Source organism: Scyliorhinus canicula, chromosome 11 (genome assembly GCF_902713615.1).
Source record: "Scyliorhinus canicula chromosome 11, sScyCan1.1, whole genome shotgun sequence".
NCBI classification, from domain to species: Eukaryota; Metazoa; Chordata; class Chondrichthyes; order Carcharhiniformes; family Scyliorhinidae; genus Scyliorhinus; species Scyliorhinus canicula.
The window spans coordinates 99,079,851-99,101,473 of NC_052156.1; the positions used below are offsets into that span (position 1 = coordinate 99,079,851).

The 21,623-nt window shown below is 49.1% G+C and overlaps 1 protein-coding gene across 1 annotated transcript in view; it reads right to left on the minus strand.

The window, feature by feature from the left end:
- Nucleotides 1–21,623, minus strand: part of LOC119973221 (dynein heavy chain 3, axonemal-like) — a 714,697-nt gene that overhangs the window by 210,926 nt on the left and 482,148 nt on the right. Inside the window, exons 44-45 of the mRNA XM_038810887.1 lie at nucleotides 11,228–11,410; nucleotides 7,705–7,863 (exon numbers count right to left, since the gene is read on the minus strand). Of these exons, the coding sequence (XP_038666815.1) occupies nucleotides 7,705–7,863; nucleotides 11,228–11,410 (342 nt within the window). The remainder of the gene's footprint in view (nucleotides 1–7,704; nucleotides 7,864–11,227; nucleotides 11,411–21,623) is intronic.

Consider the following 21,623-nt stretch of genomic DNA (forward strand, 5'->3'; position numbering starts at 1 on the left):
CCCCCATCCCAAGGAGTAGTCAGGGGTCCAGGAGGAGGTGGTGATGGGGCTCGTGCCAGTGACTCCCCGGAACATCACAGCATCGCAGACTCTCTCACCCCCCCCCCCCCCCCCCCCACCTCCTGCCCCTGGCACATCTGATGGGCAGCGGGCAGCACAGAGCAACACCATGCCACCTCAGACATCTGACCTCCAGGTTGTCTCAGAAGATGATCGGCAAACCCAGGTCACAGGGCGGGAAACGCAGCAGTCCACCTCCACTCCTGATGTACCACCTGGTGATCCACCGAAACATCGCGTTAGGGCCTGTAAGGCCAAAACGTTAGGCACCAGTTAAGTTGGCATGAGTGCAGCACACAGGGAGCGTTAGGGGCTAGGGCACAAACCTGTACATATAAATTCACCATTGCACAATAAACACCTGGTCATAATGCTTCACCTGCCTCAGTGCTCTGTCAGGAGGGTGTGAGGGTGCTGCGGGTTGGGCTGGCTGCAGAGGGGCCGCGGGAGGGAGTTGGGCGAACGCTAGGAGTGGCTTTGGCCAGGGATCCCAGTTCAGCCAGTGCTCACTGCACCGGTGCCCCACCGACATCCCTCTCCACCCCATACCCGACTCACTCTCCCCCGCCATCCCACCTCCGCCACCCCAAGCGTACGGTGAGATTGAGTGATGGAATGGCCAGCTTGCATGCAGGGTTCACCCAGGTGGACAAAGAAAATGCTACCGTGGGCAGGAAGGAAGATGTCATCAAATAACGAACAACGTGGAGCAGAGCTCATTGCAGAATGGGTCATCATCATCATCCATCCCATGGACCAGACCCGCTGTTACTGCCAATCCAGGGCCTATCACGGAGGGGGTTGCAAGGGGGAAGGGGGAGGGTGCTCAAGGGAGTGGGTGGGTAGGCCAGGGCAGGGGCGGGACAGGATGTTTGTGCCTCTGGCCAGGCTCACAAGTCGGTGAACCTGGAGGTGATTAGAGTGTCTCGTGCGTACCGGCTCAGGAACACACGTGTGGCTTTCTGTGCCTGCCTGGGCCCCATGTCCTGCCAATCTTCACCCTGCCCAGCATTCTCCTAGTTGGACCAGGCCTGGATTCATCCTCCTCCTCCAGCCTGTCGCCCTCTGCTGCACGATGTTGTGGAGGACGTTGTGCAGCCCACCACGATGTGGGAGACCCGTCTATCGCGATATGGGAGGGCCCCTCCAGAGCAGTCCAGACATCTTCAGGTTGCCGAAGCACTGCTCAATCACACGCCTGGTCGCGGCATGAGGGTTGTTGTAGCGGATCTCTGTGTCGGTCTGTGGTGTACGGATAGGCGTCACCAGCCACAACCGCAGCAGATAGCTCCTTTTGTCCAGGAGCGAACCCCTCAGCCGGGAGGTGCTTCTCAAAGATGTTGGGAACCGTTAGGTGTGCCAGGGTGAAGGTGTATCGGGCGCAGACATGAATGACGCGCAGCTGATGGTCACACACCAACGGAGTTTTGGTTTGTGAAGACCGGCCCACTTGCTCATAGGACGACATGCAGAGGGCAGTAGAGCGGAGCTGCTGATTGGCTGTTGCGGGGAAAATTTGCATTAGTGCATTGCGGTCACTGCATCCATAACGTGTACCTGAGCAAGACACCCTCCGTGTTCAAGGGAAAGCAAGCATCCAGCAGAGAGCAGTAGAGCGGAGCTGCTGATTGGCTGTTACGGTGAAAATTTGCATCAGTGCATTGCGGTCACTGTATCTTGAAGGTGGTTTGTGGAGGAGCTGTTGTCAAGTGACAATTAACCCCAAACACTTCCTCAGTGTTTCCCTCCCTACCTCCTCCTCTAACCAAAAAAACAATCACTGTAAGGATCCCAGCCGAGTAAAGATAAAGAGGGAGACTCGAGGGCAGGTAGAAGTAGAAAGAAGTTGAACCGCGACGTCACAGCCAGCGGGTAAGTGATTAGTTGGTGACTGGTAAGTAATTTTTCTTTTCCCCGAGGTGTTATCGTGCGGGGCGCAGTGGTTGCTGAGTGAATGCTTGCTGAGAAGGGGAGTAAATTTTTAAAAAACTTACGGTTGGGAGTTTCCACCTGAATCTGGTTGGAGTGAGGACAGAGTGACTGCTGGATAAGTAGTAAAGATTTGAATTGTTTGCGCAGGCCCATAACAGCTGATTGCTGTTCTTGTGTGGGGCGCAGTGGTTGCTGGTTAAGTGTTTTAGTTTTACCTGTATTTAAGTTGGGCAGTTCCTAAACCCGAGACACTACACTTGTAGTGTCCCCCACCCTTCCAGCTCCTTTAACCTAAGGGGTAGAGAATAACAGGTAAGCTCTTTCTTTTTCTTTTTTTATCTAGAGGGGATGGCAGGGAAGGCAGTGCAATGTTCCTCCTGCAGAATGTTTGAGGTGAGGGACAACGTCAGTGTCCCTGCTGATTTCACCTGTGGGAAGTGCACCCATCTCCAGCTCCTCAGAAACCTCATTAGGGAACTGGAGCTGGAGCTGGATGAACTTCAGATCATTCGGGAGGCAGAGGTGGTCATAGATAGTAGCTTCAGGGATGTAGTTACTCTGAACAATGAAGATAGATGGGTGACGCTGAGGGGGGCTGGGAGGAAGCAGTCAGTGCAGGGATCCTCTGTGGTCGTTCCCCTCAGTAACAAGTATACCATTTTGGATACTGTTGAGGGGGACGACCGACAAGGGGTGAGCCACGGTGAACAGATCTCCAGCACTGAGTCCGTCCCTGTGGCTCAGAAGGGAAGGAGGGAGAGCAGGAGAACAATAGTTATTGGGGACTCGATAGTTAGAGGGACAGATAGACGGTTCTGTGGCAGCGAAAGAGACTCACAGATGGTATGTTGCCTCCCGGGTGCCAGGGTCCGTGACGTCTCGGACCGTGTTTTCAGAATCCTTAAGGGGGATGGGGAACAGTCACAAGTCGTGGTACACATCGGTACCAGCGACATGGGTAAGAGAAGGGACGGGGATTTAAAACAGGAATTTAGGGAGCTAGGGTGGAAGCTGAGAGCCAGGACAAACCATGTTGTCATCTCTGGTTTGTTGCCGGTGCCACGTGCTAGTGAGGTGAGGAACAGGGAGAGAGTGCAGATAAACACGTGGCTGCAGGAATGGTGTAGGAGGGAGGGTTTCAAGTACGTGGATAATTGGGGGGTTTAAACTAATTTGTCAGGGGGCTGGGAAAATGAGCTGTAGTCCAGAAGCCAGCGTTGAGAGTAGTGAGGTACTGAGGAGAGTATCAAGATCGCAGGAGTGTACCGGCAGACAGGAAGGTGGGTTGAAGTGTGTCTACTTCAAAGCAAGGAGCATCTGGAATAAGGATGGTGAACTTGGGAGCGCGGATTGGTACTTGGGACTACGATGTTGTGGCCATTACGGAGACATGGTTAGAACAGGGACAGGAATGGTTGTTGGAAGTTCCGGGGTATAGATGTTTCAGTAAGAGTAGGAAAGGTGGTAAAAGAGGTGGAGGAGTAGCATTGTTAATCAAGATGTGGAGATGCCGGCGTTGGACTGGGATGAGCACAGTAAGAAGTCTTACAACACCAGGTTAAAGTCCAACAGGTTTGTTTCAAACACTAGCTTTCGGAGCACTGGTCCTTCCTCATTCACCTGAGGAAGGAGCAGTGCTTCGACAGCTAGTGTTTGAAACAAACCTGTTGGACTTTAACCTGGTATTGAAGACTTCTTACATTGTTATTCAAGGATAGTTTAACGGCTGCAGAAAGGCAGTTTGAAGGGGATCTGCCTACTGAGGTAATATGGGCCGAAGTTAGAAATAGGAAAGGAGCGGTCACATTGTTAGTTTTCTATAGGCCCCCAAATAGTAATAGAGATGTGGAGGAAGAAATTGCAAAACAGATTATGGATAGGTGTGGAGGTCTCAGGGTAGTTGTCATGGGTGACTAACTTTCCAAATATTGATTGGAACCTCTATAGGTCTAACAGTTCGGATGGGGCAGTTTTTGTAGTGTGTGCAGGAGGGTTTCCTGACACAAAATGTGGATAGGCAGACAAGAGGGGGGCCACATTGGATTTGGTACTGGGTAATGAACCGGGCCAAGTGTTAGATTTGTTTGTGGGAGTGCACTTTGGAGATAGTGACCACAATTCGGTGTCTTTCACTATTGTAATGGAGAGGGATAGGGCCATACGGCAGAGCAAGGTTTATAATTGGGGGAGAGGTAATTATGATGCGATTAGGCAAGAATTATGGAGCATAGGATGGGAACAGAAACTGTCAGGGAAAGGCAGAAACGAAAAGTGAAGCTTGTTCAAGGAACAAATACTGCGTGTCCTTGAAAGGTATGTCCCAGTCAGGCAGGGAGGAAATGGCTGTGTGAGGGAACCATGGTTCACAAAAGAGTTGAACGTCTTGTCAAGAGGAAAATGGAAGAGTATGTAAGGATGAGAAAACAAGGTTCAGTTGGGTCGCTTGAGGGTTACAAGGTAGCAAGGAATGAGCTAAAAAAAAGGGCTTAGGAGAGCTAGGACGGGGCATGAGAAGTCCTTGGCGGGTCGGGTCAAGGAAAACCCCAAGGCTTTTTACTCTTTGTGAGAAATAAAAGAATGATCAGGGTGAGGGTAGGGCCGGTCAAGGACAGTAGTGGGAACTTGTGCATGTAGTCAGAAGAAATAGGAGAAGCGTTGAATGAATACTTTTCTTCAGTGTTCACAAGGAGAGGAGCCATGTTTTTGAGGATGAGAGTGTGATACAGGCGGGTAGGCTGGAGGAGGTAGATGTTCTGAGGATGGGTGTATTACCAATTTTGAAAAACCTGAAGGTCGACAAGTCCCCTGGGCCAGATGGGATATATCCAAGGATTCTTCGGGAGGCAAGGGATGAGATTGCAGAGCCTTTGGCTTTGATCTTTGGGTCCTCACTATCCACGGGGATAGTGCCAGAGGACTGGAGAGTGGCGAATGTTGTTCTTCTGTTCAAGAAAGGGAATAGGAATGACCCTTGTAATTATAGGCCAGTTAGTCTTCCCTCGGTGGTTGGTAAGTTAATGGAAAAGGTCCTGAAGGATAGGATTTATGACTATTTGGAAAGATGCAGCTTAATCCATGATAGTCAACACGGATTTGTGAAGGGTAAGTCTTGCCTCACAAATTTGATTGAATGCTTTGAGGAGGTAACTAAGTGTGTAGATGAAGGTAGAGCAGTTGATGTCATATACATGGATTTTAGTAAGGCATTTGATAAGGTTCCCCCATGGTCTACTCATGAAGAAAGTAAGGAGGTGTGGGATAGAGGGTAATTTGGCCAATTGGATAAGTAACTGGCTATCACATGGAAGACAGAGGGTGGTCGGTTACATTGTCGGTCACCAGGAGGGGATGTCCTCCCCCATACCCCCGTGGTGCCAGGTGCGCCATTATACGGCACATATGTCGCACTGTCCCGCTGACTGATCCAACATTCCTCACGTCCACTTTCCTGCCCTTTCCCTGCAATCCTTGATCCCCTTACTGATCAAGAATCTATCAATCTCAGCCTTAAATATACACACGGACTCTGCCCCCACAGCTCTCTGTGGCAAGGAGTTCCAAAGATTCACAACCCTCTGTGAAGGAATTTCTCCTCATCTCAGTCTGAAATGGGCACCCCTTTATTTTGAGACTATGCCTTCTGGTCCCAGACTCTCCCATGAGGGGAAACATCCTCTCAACATTTACCCTGTCAAACCCATTCAGAATCCTGCATGTTTCAATGAGATCACCTCTCATTCTTCTAAATTCCAATGAGTCACGTCCTTTTTAACATTTGTGGAAAACAGTGTTAACCGGCGCTCCCTCCAGGTCTCAGAGGCAAGGGGGTTAGATCCTTGCCTTGGATAACTCCAGCATGCATATTCAAATGAGCCTTACTGCACAGAAGCACTGCCAGGGTGGCAGCCTGGCAGTGCCAAGGTGCCTGGGCGGCATTTTTATCGGGCCCGGGGGTATCCTGCCCTTATGAGGTGGGTGCGGTGGGTGGGAGGTTCGATGACCCTTATAGGTGAGTTGGGACGTTGGGTGGGTCGAGAGGCTGCGGTGGGGGGGGGGGGGGGGGGTTAGAGATCTCTTCCTGCACTGACGAGTGGAGGGACTAAGTACAGCCTCGGCAGGGCGTTCCTCGCCGAATCCCCAAAATGAAGCGGAGTCCTGTTTTATAGCGGGGTCGCTCTCAGTGCTGCCAGCCCCATCAAACACCCGGCTAAACGTGCTCGACATGGGACTCTGTTTCATTTTCATTAAATCGCGTCCACTGTTAATGTGACATTAACAAGAAATGGATTTATGGTGGTGCAGACAACGGGCACTGACATTTTGAGGAACAAAGGAGATATTCTCTTCTTTCAACAAGAAAATAGTTATTTTTTAAAATTCATCACTGTGACCATCCCTGTTTCAACTAGCATTTATTGCCCATCACTAATTGCCTTTCAGAAGGGGGAGTTGAGCCGCTGTCTTGAAATGCTGCAGTCTGTGTGGTGTAGGTACACCTAAAGTGCTGCTCGGATTTTGACCTAGCAAGTGAAGGAACGGCAATATATTTCCAAGTCTGGATGGGGAGTTACTTGGAGGGCAACTTGAACGTGTGGTGTTCCCATTCATCTGCTGCCCTTGTCCTCCTAGGCGGACGTGATCATGGGTTTAGAAGGTTCGGTTGAAAGCCTTGGTGAGTTCCTGCCGTACATTGTGTAGATGGTGCACATGGCTGCGATTGTGCTTCGTTGGTGGAGGGAGTTTGTGGATGGGATGTGAATTAAGCGGGCTGCTTTATCCTGGATGGTGTGTGGCTTCCAGAGGATTGTTGGAGTTGCACTCATCCAGGCAAGTGGAGAATATTCCAACACAGTCATTCACACTTGAGCCTTCTAGATGGTGGACATGCTTTGGGGACATGCTGGTGGACATGCTTTGGGGAGTCAGGAAGTGAATTATTTGCCACAGGGTTCCCAACCTCTAATCTGCTTTTGTAACTGCAATATTTATATGACTGGTTCTGTTAAGGTTTTGAGCTATGGTCACCCCCACTGGGGGTTCAGAATGGTAATGCCATTGATAAGGTGAGATGGTTACATTCTCTCTTGTTGGAGATGAACATTAGTGCCACAAAAATGCCAGTCAATGTCACGTTCCTCTTATCAGCCCAAGCTTGGATATGGTCCAGGTCTTGCCACATTTAGACATGGACTGCTCCATTATCTGAGGAGACGTGAATGTTGTGCAGTCATTTGCACAGCTTCTGACCTTATGATGGAAGTGAGGTCATTGATGAAGCAACCAAAGATGATTGGGTCTCGGACACTACCCTGAGGAGCTCCTGCAGTGGTGTCCTGGAGCTGAGGTGATTGACCTCGAACCACCATAACCATCTTCCTTTGTGCCAGGTATGACTCCAGCCAGTGGAGATGTTTCCCCCCGATTCCCATTGACTCTAGTTTTTCTGGGGTTCCTTGATGCCATATTCAGTCAAATGCTGCCTTAGTGTCAAGGGCAGTCACTCTCACCTCACCTCTGGGGTTCAGTTCTGGAATTTAGCATGATAGAAAGGTAAAGAGTACAACTATTTTTTAGCATGAACAGAGCAAACATTCATCAACAGCAGCAGAGGAAAGATACCACAGCAACTGGATTACAGCAACTTGCACTTTTTGAAAATGCTCTATATTCCCTTTTCCAGTTAAAATCCGGCTTATTTTTGCTTTGTGATACCTTCAAGATGCAAATGGCAGTGAGTGTTAGCCGAACGCCTGACGGAGGATTCTGCATGGTCTTCACCAGAGTGATATCACTGGCCTTCAGTGTGTCAAGAGCTGTTATTGCATCGTTGAGAGCTGGCATGGCCACACTTAGCTTCTGTTCACACTCAACCTATAGGAGAATCACACAATTACCCTCTGGTTGTAAGAGGACTTAAATGGTAAAATCAAATACAATTACATCAAGATGCCTAACTGCATTGTTTCTCTGACAGTAATGAAAGCTCCCTTGTCAATTTTGACATAGTCCAAAGGAACCTTTTTTTGCCCTGAAGTAGAGACGGCTTCTTTCCATTGGAGTGTCATTTACTCATCCGTTTGTTAAACGGATCATTGTGATTGATGGGGATTGGGGGGATTACAGACAACATGTAAACCTTTCCCCAGCCACTCTGTATGAACAGATTGTGTAGGGCTCAGTCTCCAAAAGCAGAAAGCTTAATCTGATTGCACTCCAGCAGAGGTTCCCATTGTCTTTTAGATAAGGGAACAACACAGAAATGATCAATATCCACTTTGTGTTCAAGTGAGTGAAATCCTGAAATCTCCATAAGCCAGCATGAACAGGATCATAATTCTCATGAATGTAAAGGTTTAGTGCAGTTTTCAGAATGTGGTGTTGTTGAGAATAACTAACATCTCTTTTCAGAGTTTAATATGGACGAATAAAATCTGGTGAGATTGTGGTTGTTTCTGGTCCCTTGTTCACTTTATTCTTTCAGGGGAAATATTCCCAAAAATCCTTACCAATAGTTTACTGAGGTTAATTTATTCAGTTTAGATTGATTCCAGAACAAGAACAAAGAAAATTACAGCACAGGAACAGGCCCTTCGGCCCTCCCAGCCAGCGCCGATCCAGATCCTTTATCTAAACCTGTTGCATATTTACCAAGGTCTACTTCTCTCTGTTCCCCACCCGTTCATATATCTGTCCAGATGCCTCTTAAATGATGCTATCGTACCCGCCTCTACCACCTCCGCTGGCAAAGCATTCCAGGCACCCACCACCCTCTGCGTAAAAAACTTTCCACGCACATCTCCCTTAAACTTTCCCCCTCTCACCTTGAAATCGTGACCTCTTGTAATTGATACCCCCACTCTTGGAAAAAGCTTGTTGCTATCCACCCTGTCCATACCTCTCATAATTTTGTAGACCTCAATCAGGTCTCCCCTCAACCTCCCTCTTTCCAACGAAAACAATCCTAATTTACTCAGCCTTTCTTCATAGCTAGAGATGAGAGGTTTGTCGTATGGGGAGAGATTGAACAGTTTAGGTCTATACTCTCTAGAGTTTAGAAGAATGTGGGGAGATCCAATTGAGGTATACAAGATGTTAAAAGGTGTGGATGAAGTAGACATGGAGCTGATGCTTCCTCTTGTGGGGCGTTCTACGATGAGAGGTCATAATCTTAGAATAAGAGGTAGAAAATTGAAAACAGATTTGAGGAAGAACTACTTTTCCCAAAGGATTGTGTATCTGTGGAATTCGCTACCCCAGAGTGTGGTGGATGCTGGGACAGTGAGCAAATTTAAGAAGTGGTTAGACAGATTTTTAATTTGTAATGGGCTGAAGGATTATGGAGAGCGGGCAGGACGGAGGAGTTGTGGATAGGGTAGGATCAGCCATGATCACATTGAGGGTGTTTAGGCTGGGGAGGCTAAATTGCCTACTCCTAGGTCATGTGTTCTAGGGAGGAGCTGTTCTGGCTGATTTTACAATCCAGCTCTTGGTCTGTAACATTGTAGGTTGAGACAATTCACACCTCTTTAACCTGTGATTATCCCTCTTTCCAGTCACACCGTCTGGACCTGTAAAGATTTAACTACCTGCAAAGACTCACATTCAAAGTATCATCTTGCATCATTGAATTTGTCTATATATGTGTTTATGGAACCCACCTCTTCATTCACCTGAGGAAGGAGCAGTGCTCTGAAAGATAGTGATAAGAAACAAACCTGTTGGACTTTAACGTGGTGCTGTAAGACTTCTTACTGTGCCCACCCCAGTCCAACGCCAGCATCTCCACATCATTGTCGATAGCAGATAAGGAACATATCAGCCATGATAGAATGGCGAAGCAGACTCGACAGGCCGAATGGCCCAATTCTGCTCCTATATTTTATGAACTTATGAACTCCAATTTCTGGGAACATTAACTCTTTATTCAATTTCTTATCTGTTTTTATTTAATACTCCTCTCCAGATTTTTTATCTCTCAAACCCTGTCGCCCTTGTTAATAACGGGCAGCACGGTAGCATGGTGGTTAGCATAAATGCTTCACAGCTCCAGGGTCCCAGGTTCGATTCCCGGCTGGGTCACTGTCTGTGTGGAGTCTGCACGTCCTCCCCGTGTGTGCGTGGGTTTCCTCCGGGTGCTCCGGTTTCCTCCCACAGTCCAAAGATGTGCGGGTTAAGTGGATTGGCCATGCTAAATTGCCCGTAGTGTCCTAAAAAGTAAGGTTAATGGGGGATTGTTGGGTTAGGGGTATAGGGTGGATACGTGGGTTTGAGTAGGGTGATCATTGCTCGGCACAACATCGAGGGCCGAAGGGCCTGTTCTGTGCTGTACTGTTCTATATATTCTATAATATTTTCTCTTTGTACAGAATTTACAACATGAAACGTGGCCATTCAGCCCAACTGGTCTGGACTGACATTAATGCTCAACGAAGCCTACACCCACCCTCCTTATCCAACCCTATTCTTACTAGTTTTAAGCTTAGCTTATTACTTCTCTCCACATTAATTTAAAGCATCTCCCATTATTTTAACCATCCTCCAGAGGATGACATTACTGTCATTTTGGTTCATGCAATCTTACCAGTCTTTTCTTCCACATCTCACTGCAATGGCCAAGAACACAAATCCCCCCTCTCCTCCATTCCTTCCCACATCAACCCTACAGTCACACACTGATCTTCCTAATCTTCCTCTCCCTAGCCTTTCCAATGTGTAGCACAAGAAGCAATCTGGAGATTATCAACCGTAAGGATTATTTTTTCATTCCAGTGCCTGCCTCCATTAAACACCCTCTGCAACACCTCAAACACATTTTTACCTCTTGGTCGTTGCTTCCAACATGGACCCTGGCATCTCACTCTTCATTTCCTCATGTTGTCCACTCTGACACCAGAAAGAAAACTCACCCTGTGGGTACACAGACTATTGAACCCTCCGCCACATTTCTATACCTGCTCAAGGAATGTGGGAGTCGAAAAATATATTGACCAGTAATTTAAAATATTTTCATACATGTTTATTTTGAACAAAAGTCTGCAAATTTCCCCAGCCAGCTGTTATTAGAGTTAAACTCAGGTGCTTTGCATTCTAATTAATGTGTTGAATTCCAAAACTGGCGGAATCACCTTGACTGAATGCTCCAGGTCCTGGCAGCTGATGGGATGTGTTTGAAGAGTGCTCTTATATCAGCTGCATGTCTTTGCCTTTTACAATGGAGGCAGCATTTAAATTTTACCTTAATCGTCCGAGATTCCTGTGCAGCTTTATTCGCTGTTGCCTCATCAGTTTCCACAACCCGCTTCACAATTTCCACCTCCAGCGTCTCATCGGCAATGACCTTCAATAATTCTTCTGTCTCCCGATCTTGCTCCATTAATAATGGCTTGAGCTCAGTCAGTTCCTGCTGCATGATTGCAATCTGATTGAAAACAACAACGGAAAATCAGACACCGGGATATCACAAGCTGTGCATCAGATCAAACACCATTGACATCCCATGGAGAGTAATCAAACCAAATGGATCCACTGCCCATTATAGATCCTGTCAGATCTCCATTCCATTCAATTGAATGGGTGAGAATTTGACGGGGGTGGGGGGGTTCTCCATCCCGCCAGCCCCGTTTACTGGTGCGACACACACCTGCCGGCAGCAGGATCCTCCATTCCAGCAACTGGTCTATAGGGTTTCCCATTGTGGCCATCCCACGCCATCGGGAAACCCGTGGCAGTGGGTGCGCTGCCGGTGAGGCAGAGGATCCCGCTGACGGAGAATCCTGCAGAGGATCTCTACAGCAAAAACAAACTACAGAAAATGCTGGAAATACCCGGGCAGCATTTGTAGAGAGAGTTAATATTTCAGGTCATGATCTTCCATTTGATGGCAGGTCACAACTTGAAATGTTGTGGTTGGGGGGGGGGGGGGGGGGGGGTCTTGTGGAGGTGATGAGGGTCTTGTCCACTGGCTAAAGAGCCTGTCAGCCCCTGAGCTGCTTCGTTTAGGGAAGACCTGTTGCATCCTGTGCCACCCAGGCACTTGACAAGCCAAAACATGGCCATCACCCAGGATCAAGGACCCTAGGAGCGGATGTCCTGCCCACTGGGAGTTGCCAGCCAATCAGAGGTAGGCAGCTTTTTGGTGTTGAGCAACACCATCAGTGCGGTGACTGCCGGTATGATACCCATCTGAGGTCTTGGAGGGATTCAGGCACAGATGAATGATGGCGGAAAGGTGCTCACAGGATGGGATTTGGCAGGTAGGGCATGGCTGTGGCTCTCAGCAGGTCACTCCTTTTCCTGATGCCTTGCCCCTTGATCAGGTACTGAGTCCCTTTGAAGGCAAGTCCGCAAGAATACATCATGTTACCATCTTGGCAATTCCATTAAAGAAAATTGTAAAGATACCAGTGATGGGGACATAAGGTCCTTTTAGTGGTCTTTAATTGCCCACTTTAGGGGCCTCAAGTTGGTGGGGCAGGAAGACTGCCCAAGAGCCTCCCCACCATGGATGTGATTGGGTTGGAAGGTGGTAGGGTCCACACTCACCACCCTCCAACCTGATTCAATGCCCCCCATCACCAAACCTGTCAAAGGGAAGGGCACAATGTTCTGCCCATTAACTCTGTTTGTATCTCCACAGATCCTGCTTGACCTTCTGAATATTTCCAGCATTTTATGTTTACATTTCTCTAAAGGCTGGAAGTTAGGTTATTGTCCAGTTGGTGAAGGTGAAAACTCACTCCATTGCATTTTCATTATTTGTACAAAATTGAGGCAGGATCTTCACTTAACAAATCAAGAAAACTGGAGGAGTAGGGACTGATCCATTCATCCACCAATGGGGGAGTAGGGGCTGATCCATTCATCCACCAACAGGGGATTGGGGCTGATACATTCATCCACCAATAGGGGATTAGGGCTGATACATTCATCCACCAATAGGGGATTGGGGCTGATACATTCATCCACCAATAGGGGATTGGGGCTGATACATTCATCCACCAATAGGGGATTGGGGCTGATACATTCATCCACCAGTAGGGGATTGAGGCTGATCCATTCATCCACCAATAGGGGATTGAGGCTGATCCATTCATCCACCAATAGGGGATTGAGGCTGATCCATTCATCCACCAATAGGGGAGTTCAGAGAAGATTAGAACCCCTACAGTGCAGAAGGAGGCCATTCAGCCCATTGAGTCTGCACCAGCCCTGGGAAAGAGCCCCCTACCTCGGCCCATGCATCTGCCCTATCCCTGTAATCCGTTAATTCCAACCAACCTTTTTGAACACTAAGGGCAATCTAGTATGGCCAATTCACCTAACCTGCACATCTTTGGACTGTGGGAGGGAACCAGAGCATCCGGAGGAAACCCAGGCAGACGTGGGGAGAAAGTGCAAACTCCACACAGACAGTCACCCAAAGCCGGAATTGAACCTGGGTCCCTGAAACTGTGAGGCAGCAGTGCTAACCACTGTGCCATTATGTCACCCCACCCCCGAGTTGGGACTGATCCATTCATCTACAAATGGGGGAGTAGGGGCTGATAAATTCATCCACCAATGGGGGTTGTGGTGAATGTAATATATATGTTAATTCACACTGTCTTTGTAAGCGCAGTAGCGCTATCCTACCACTAGGGGGAGTAGCGCTGGGAGCACTCAGGAACTTGTACTGGGCTCCACCCTTGGCTCCGCCCACGACTCCTCCCCCTAGTGCAGCTGTATAAATACCCGTGTCCAGAGTCAGCCTGGGTGACTACGAGTTCATCGACAGGTAACAGGCTGGCTCTGAAGTAAGTCGATTAAAGCCTAGATTCACATCGGAAACACGTGTCTGGTGAATTGATGGTTCCATCAGGAGTAGGGGCTGATCCATTCATCCACCATTCTCAGTGCTTCACAGTCTGAACAAAGCATTTTACAACAAGTTGCAATTCAATATTTTTAGTAATTAGCAATACTAGAAATTATCTGCATTATTTATACCAGAGCAGCCTGAAGTACAAAACAACTTGTATTAAAATATCATCTTTGACCAGACATTAAAAAACAAAGTACAACACCGAAATATAACGAGAAATTGGGCTGGATTTTTATCTTCACGGCAGGTAGTGAGTTGGGACATTTCCCAGATTAGGAAAAAGTGCCTTATTGGGTCAATATTTGTTCCATTGATGCTGAAGTAAGGCCCACCACCCCCAGATACAGATCAGGGGCAGCCACTGGTACTGCTGAGTGCCGAAGTGGACTGGTTAAAAGGTCCATCACATTTTCTTTTTTTAACCTGGGTAGGTGAGGCACTGATACAGCCCGATTTGCTATATTTAGTTTTGGAGGGTTTCCCTTATCAGGTGGTGGGGGGAGTCATATCCCGTTCCGAGACATTCCATTGTTGGGTGTCTTGATGATTCTTCTTCTCCTTGTTGGTGGGGCCTGTGCGGTGCCTTTGATTTGGCTGGAGATGAGAGACGTCTGTTGTGTGGTTGGTCTTGGTGTGGTGTAAGAATCCTTGGTTTACTGGATCCTGTATATGAGAGTATACACAGCCAAGCACATGTTTTGTACAGAGGTGGTATCCTGTAGTTCCCCTTCACATGGGGTACCTATTCATTGCCTGGAGGCCTTGGGAAGCTGAGTAAATAATCATTTTTATTAGTGTCATATTAGGCTTATATATTTTTTAGAACATACAGTGCAGAATGGGCCATTTGGCCCATCGGGTCTGCGCCGACCCACTTAAACCCTCACTTCTACCCTATCCCCGTAACCCAATAACCCCACCTAACCTTTTTGGTCACTAAGGGCAATTTATCATGGCCAATCCACCTAACCTGCACGTCTTTGGACTGTGGGAGGAAACCGGAGCACCCGGAGGAAACCCACGCAGACACAGGGAGACACAGGGAGAGCGTGCAGACAGACAGTGACCCAGCCGGGAATCGAACCTGGGACCCTGGCGCTGTGAAGCCACAGTGATATCCACTTGTGCTACCGTGCTGCCAACTGCAATGAAGTTACTGTAAAAATTCCCTAGTTGCCACACTTCGGCGCCTGTTTGGGTACACAGTGAGAATTCAGAATGTCCAACTCACCTAAGAAGCACATCTTTCGGAGTTAGCTTTGAAATGTTAGCTTTGTCTTGTGGAGGGGGATGTGTACCACGTGGGCCATATGCTTTATTCTGGTATCCAGTTATCCTGAGATCCCCTGCTCTTTTTGATATCTTTTATCCTGCATTGAATATCATAAGTTGAGTAGATCCCGGGAGCAGGGTCTCCCGGCTTTCAACGGCCACGCTGCGCTGCAGCAAGCTGCTTTTCCGGACCCCTATAATAGGGGGAGCCCCAGGGACGCCCTAACCAAATGGATCCTCCACAGGAACCCCTGTAATAGGGGGACACACCACAGGGACCCCTATAATAGGGGACCACCCAGGGATGCCCAAACCAAATGGATTCCGCACAGGAACCCCAGTAATAGAAGGACCCCCCCTGCCTAAAGGGATCCTCCATCCCACACAGAACCCTCCACCCCAGAAAAGAAAACCCTGTCTGAAAGTTAGAGAGCCGTCCAGAGTCAGTGAGAAGAATTACAGCTGTGGTACTTGAAGCTTCCTTCGTGGTTCAGTGGCCTAAGTGGTGAAAGTTCAATGTTTACAAACATTGACCACATCATAGAGAGCCAAGGTGCGTTCCAAGCACTAAGCCCATTCCAATTACTCAAGCAGATGATTGCACTTCACTTGGTAAACATTTGGGTATCTCTTTGAGTAGAGATATGTGAAGGGACTCCCTGAACGAATCAAAGCTACAAATGGTTTGTAGAAGCGGTCAATCACAGACCACTACGAGAAAGCTTTGAATGGTTTGCAGCTAATGGATCTATGTGAACCAGACTCGGGTCATAGCTGCTCTCCTTCCAGGAATGGACACTGGAGCTGCAAGGCAAGTGTTACAGCTATACTTCTCTCATTGCCCCTGTCTGGCCTGATCTCCACCTTCCAGACAGGGGTCTCTTTTCGGGGAGGGGGGTCCCTTTAGGTGGGGGTCCCTGTGGGAAGTTCCCCTTTACAGGGATCCCTGGAGGGTCTTCCTATTACAGGGGTTCCTGTGGCAGGTTCCCTATTACAGGGGTCCCTGGGGGGGGGGGGGGGGGGGGGGGGGGGTGGTAGAGGGGTGAGCAGGCAATGAATTGTGGGGCAGAGAGTGGCTCTCGGTTGGGTTTGGATGGTCCCTACCAACTTGGCCCTGGAGTGATGACTGGAGACTCAAGGTGGGCCGAAGAACAGGGTGCCGGGCCTGCTATCTGAATGCACATGGGTCATTAAGATTATTTGCATTCATTACATCCCCCGCCATGTGCGGTCGTGGGCCTCGTTTTTGTTGCCAGCGGGGATTGGAACATTGCAATCGGATCGGCGCGATCAGGTCGGTGCCCGGCATCAATCCCAATTTTGCCCCGACGCCCAATTCTCCGTTCCATCAGGGAACGTGATCTGGGTGTCCCGGGGCAGAGAATCCCGCCCATGGTATTTGAAAAGGCAGGAGTACAGCAATAGCATGGTCAGATATCGTCAGATATTTATATGCTGCAGTCAGTCAAAACCCTTGCAAAGACACCTCTCCAAACATCAGCTTCATTGTGCGATCCATCCGTAGCTCTGCGTACTCCTCTTTTACTTTTAATGTCAGTTTTTTGGAGAACCGGAATAAGGTGGACTAAATGGATCACATACTCAGTCATAGACTTCCACATCTGTAGTGGGAAAGTAGCACTCAAAACGTCTCTTGTAGCGCTTTGAAATGTATAAATCAGAGCACCTTGCCAGATGCAAACTGGCCATGGAAACGTCTCAAGTGAACCACCTCCCACTGCCTCTTGCGAAAGGCCCAGTTTTGGTCGAAAACCTTGAAGTTTATTTGTGATGATCAATATCATCTCATTCTTCCCCTGCATTTTAGAATTCAACTCATTCAAATGGCTGGAAATGTCTGCGAGATATGCAAGCTCAACTTACCAGTCCAAAGGAAAAAAATGTAATCGATGTATCTGGTGTACAACGTCGGTTGAAGGTCCTGTGCGGTGAGGAAGTCTTGTTCAAACTTGTGCATGAAGATGTTGGCATATTGAGGTGCGAATTAGGTCCCCATGGCTGTTCCATGCGTCTGGTGAAGAATTTGTTGTCAAAGGTGAAGACGTTGTGATCTAGAATGAAGCGGATGAGTTGCAGAATTGCGTCTGAAGATTGGCAGTTGTCGGTGTTGAGGACTGAGGCTGTTGCAGCAATGCCGTCGTCATGGGGGATGCTGGTGTTGAGTGCCGAGACGCCCATTGTGACGAGGAATGTTCCTGGTTCAACTGGTCCATGGGTGCTGAGTTTCTGTAGGAAGTCCGTCGTGTTGCGACAGAAGCTGGGCGTACCTTGTACGATGGGTTTCAGGATGCCCTCGATGTGGCCAGAGAGGTTCTCACACAGGGTCCCATTGCCTGAAACGATAGGACGGCCTGGTGTGTTGGCCTTGTGTATTTTTGGGAGGCAGTAGAGATCTCCAATGCGGGGATTACGTGGGATGAGAGCACGTAGGGTGCTCTGAAGGTCCGGTCCGGGCACCGTGCAACAATCACCAGGCAGGAATGTTCCCTTCCAGTCGGGGAACACTTCAGCAGCCAAGGGCATTCGGCCTCTGATCTCCGGGTAAGCGTTCTCCAAGGCGGCCTTCAGGACACGCGACAACGCAGAATTGGTGAGCAAAAACTTATAGCTAACTTCCGCACGCATGAGTGCGGCCTCAACCGGGATCTTGGATTCATGTCGCATTACATCCACCCCCCACCATCTGGCCTGGACTTGCAAAATTCCACCAACTGTTCTGGCTTGAGACAATTCACACCTCTTTAACCTGTGATTATCCCCTATCTCTGGATCTGTAATGATTTGATTACCTGCAAATGCTCACATTCCAAGCATTGTCCGGCATCTCTGACTTTGTCTATATAAATGTTTCTGGATCATACCTCTCCATTCACCTGAGGAAGGAGCTGCGCTCCGAAAGCTCGTGTTTGAAACAAACCTGTTGGACTCTAACCTGGTGTTGTAAGACTTCTTATCGTAAAAGCTGTGAGACATTGGAGGCATTACCTGGCCGGCAGGCGATTCACTCTCCTCACTGACCAAGGGTCGGTTGCCTTCATGTTTAATAACACACAGTGGGGCAAGATCAAGAATGACAAGATCCTGAGGTGGAGGATCGAGCTCTCCACCTACAGCTACGATATCTTGTATCGACCTGGGAAGCTCAATGAGCCCCCAGATGCCCTCTCCCGCGGTACATGTGCCAGCGCACAGGTAGACCGACTCCGGGCCCTCCATAACGACCTCTATCATCCGGGGGTCACCCGGTTTTTCCACTTCATCAAGGCTCGCAACCTGCCCTACTCCATCGAGGAGATCAGGTCCGTGACCAGGGACTGCCAGGTCTGCGCAGAGTGCAAACCGCACTTCTATCGGCCAGATAGGGCACATCTGGTAAAGGCCTCCCGCCCCTTTGAGCGCATCAGCATGGACTTCAAAGGGCCCCTCCTCTCCACTGACCGTAACGTGTACTTCCTTAACATCGTTGACGAGTACTCCAGATTCCCATTCGCTATCCCCTGCTCTGACATGACCTCTGCCTCCGTTATCAGGGCCCTGCACAGTCTTTTCACCCTGTTCAGGTTCCCCGCCTATATCCACAGTGATCGGGGCTCCTCCTTCATGAGCGAAGAGTTGCGTCAGTTCCTGCTCAGCAAGGGCATCGCCTCCAGCAGGATGACCAGCTATAACCCCCGGGGTAACGGACAGATGGAGAGGAAGAACGCGGCGGTCTGAAAGGCCGTCCTTCTGGCCCTACGGTCGAAAAGTCTCCCAGTCTCCCGCTGGCAGGAGGTTCTCCCCGATGCGCTCCACTCCATCTGGTCGCTCCTATGTACAGCCACTAACGAGACTCCTCATGAATGGATGTTTGCCTTCCCCAAGAAGTCCACCTCCAGGGTCTCGCTTCCGTCCTGTCTGACAGTCCCGGGGCCCGTCCATCTCCGCAAGCATATGAGGAGCCATAAAACCGACCCCCTCTTCGAGAAGGTCCTGCCGCTCCATGCAAACCCCCAATATGCCTACGTGGCACACCAGGACGGGCGGCAGGACACAGTCTCCCTTCGGGATTTGGCTCCTGCAGGCTCCCCGGCGACCATCACCACTACCCCCACACCCTACACTTTCTTCCTCACCTCCGCGCGCCTCCCTCACGAACTTCACTCGCAGGCCCACTGGCGACAAGCACCACCACCTCCGCCCATACACTGCCCCCCCCCCCCCCCCCTTCGCCGACTCAACATCTGGGTGAAGACGACGATGACGACAACACGCTCCCGGACGTGCAGGTCTTGACGCCGGCGCCCATACCACAGCCGGGACTGCGGCGATCACGGCAGAAGGTCAAGGCCCCCGACAGGCTTGACCTTGAAGACCACTTCAGCCCGCCGGACTTTTTTTAAACAGTGGTAAACTATGTTTAACAGTGGTAAAAATGTGGTAAACTACGTTATTGCATGATATGTATTGTGCATGCCCGGGCTTGTCCAGGCTGGCTCCGCCTGTGGCTCCTCCCCTCGGGCTTCTACATAAAAGTGGCAAGTCTCCACCTCTTTGGGTGGACCCCAGTTTGGGTCCAGAAGCAGGAGGCTCTGCTGTTTAGCGTATTAAAGCCTCAGTCACGTTCATCACTCATCGTGTGTTATTGATGGTGTATCACCCCATACGGGCAGCACGGTAGCATGGTGGTTAGCATAAATGCTTCACAGCTCCAGGGTCCCAGGTTCGATTCCCGGCTGGGTCACTGTCTGTGTGGAGTCTGCACGTCCTCCCCGTGTGTGCGTGGGTTTCCTCCGGGTGCTCCGGTTTCCTCCCACGGTCCAAAGATGTGCGGGTTAGGTAGATTGGCCATGCTAAATTGCCCGTAGTGTCCTTAAAAGTAAGGTTAAGGGGGGGGTTGTTGGGTTACGGGTATTAGGGTGGATACGTGGATTTGAGTAGGGTGATCATTGCTCGGCACAACATCGAGGGCCGAAGGGCCTGTTCTGTGCTGTACTGTTCTATGTTCTATTATGGAGGTTGCTCTCATAGTGCAAATGTTACAACACATGGCCCATGTAGGTTTGTTTTACTTCAAGTATCGGTTCCCCAAAATATTTCCTCACCAGTAACATGACTCGGCAGTTCCTTACAAAATAAAATATTCTCCTGAATCGAGTCCCCATCAACATGCAAAATGTTGGCCAGCAGTTGGCAGTGTCCACTTATAGCAGTGGGCTCCTCAATCTGCAAAGCAAACTTCCCACCAGTCACTAACTTCTCTTGCAGCACCTCTTCGATACCAGCTGACATGTCAATTCGCCATTTCACTGTATTATCAGAGAATGGAACTGATGAGTTTGTTACATGCAGGTATAATTAAGGTTTCGGCTTGCCCCTTAATATTTCTCTGACACTCACACACACCCTATCAGACATTGGATCTGTTTCATGCTTTGTTTTTTTAAAAGCACTTGAAGTACTGAATGTCTTTGTTCACAATAGATGGGTGTTTTGTCTTCAAATGGCATTTTAACTTGTTTGGTACTATCGCTGTGTTTGCCAACTTCTCTCTGCAAATGAGACATTCAGGCAAGGGATCTCCAAAGGCCAGGTAGCTCTCATTGTGCTGTCACTGAACATTTCTTGCTTTTTTTCCCTTGTGGTTCAAACGTTTCATCGTGAATTGAATGAGCGGGGGAATTGCCTCTTTTAACAACCAACTTATCCATTTCTTCTGAGAATGGGGGACTAAAAATATATCCGGCAAAGAAATGCGGGTATGTGTCTGCCTGTCTTGTTTTTCTGTCAGTAAAAAAGCAGGGTCAATCAAGGCATTCAGGGGAGAGTTTGATGATTATTTGAATCGAAAGCATGAGCAGGGAGTGCGGGGAAAAGTCAGGAGAATGGCACTTTGACTGACCCACAATGCCTGTTTGGAAAACCGGTTCTGACACGATGGGCCAAATGGCCTCCTTCTGCGCAGGAACCATTCTGTGATTGAAATGTTCACCTTACCTTCTCTGCAGGTTCAACCTGACCTCTAACTGTTTTAAGTAGTGATATTTAAGAGAACTTCCTCAGGCTTCCAGGTTGTTGGACGGTAGGTTCCGAGCCCAAGTTAAAACAAAACCCATGTGGCGAGGGGTGGGGATGGACGGACACAATATTTGTTGGGGAAGCTGAATTGGTGATTGCAGGAGCTCAATGTTATTATGAGCTGCTACCTTTAAATTGAATGCTGGGAGGGGGTGCAAAATGCAGGAAGCAGCTGAATTGAGATTTCTTTTGAAGAGTTGAAAGCCCATCTGTAGCAGTGGCCCCGAGCCAGAAGCCTCATCTTCACTGAGAGGTGTGTACTGACCTCTGCTCAGCTGCTCCAGCACCTTCTCACTCTCACTGTCAGCCACCGCATATTTGGTCTCCTCTCTCTCCTCCCTGGTGAATGAATCCTTTCCTCGCCAGTATCGGGAGCTGCAACCATGGGGTCCACTCAACCCAGCCTCTGATCTATATGTCCATC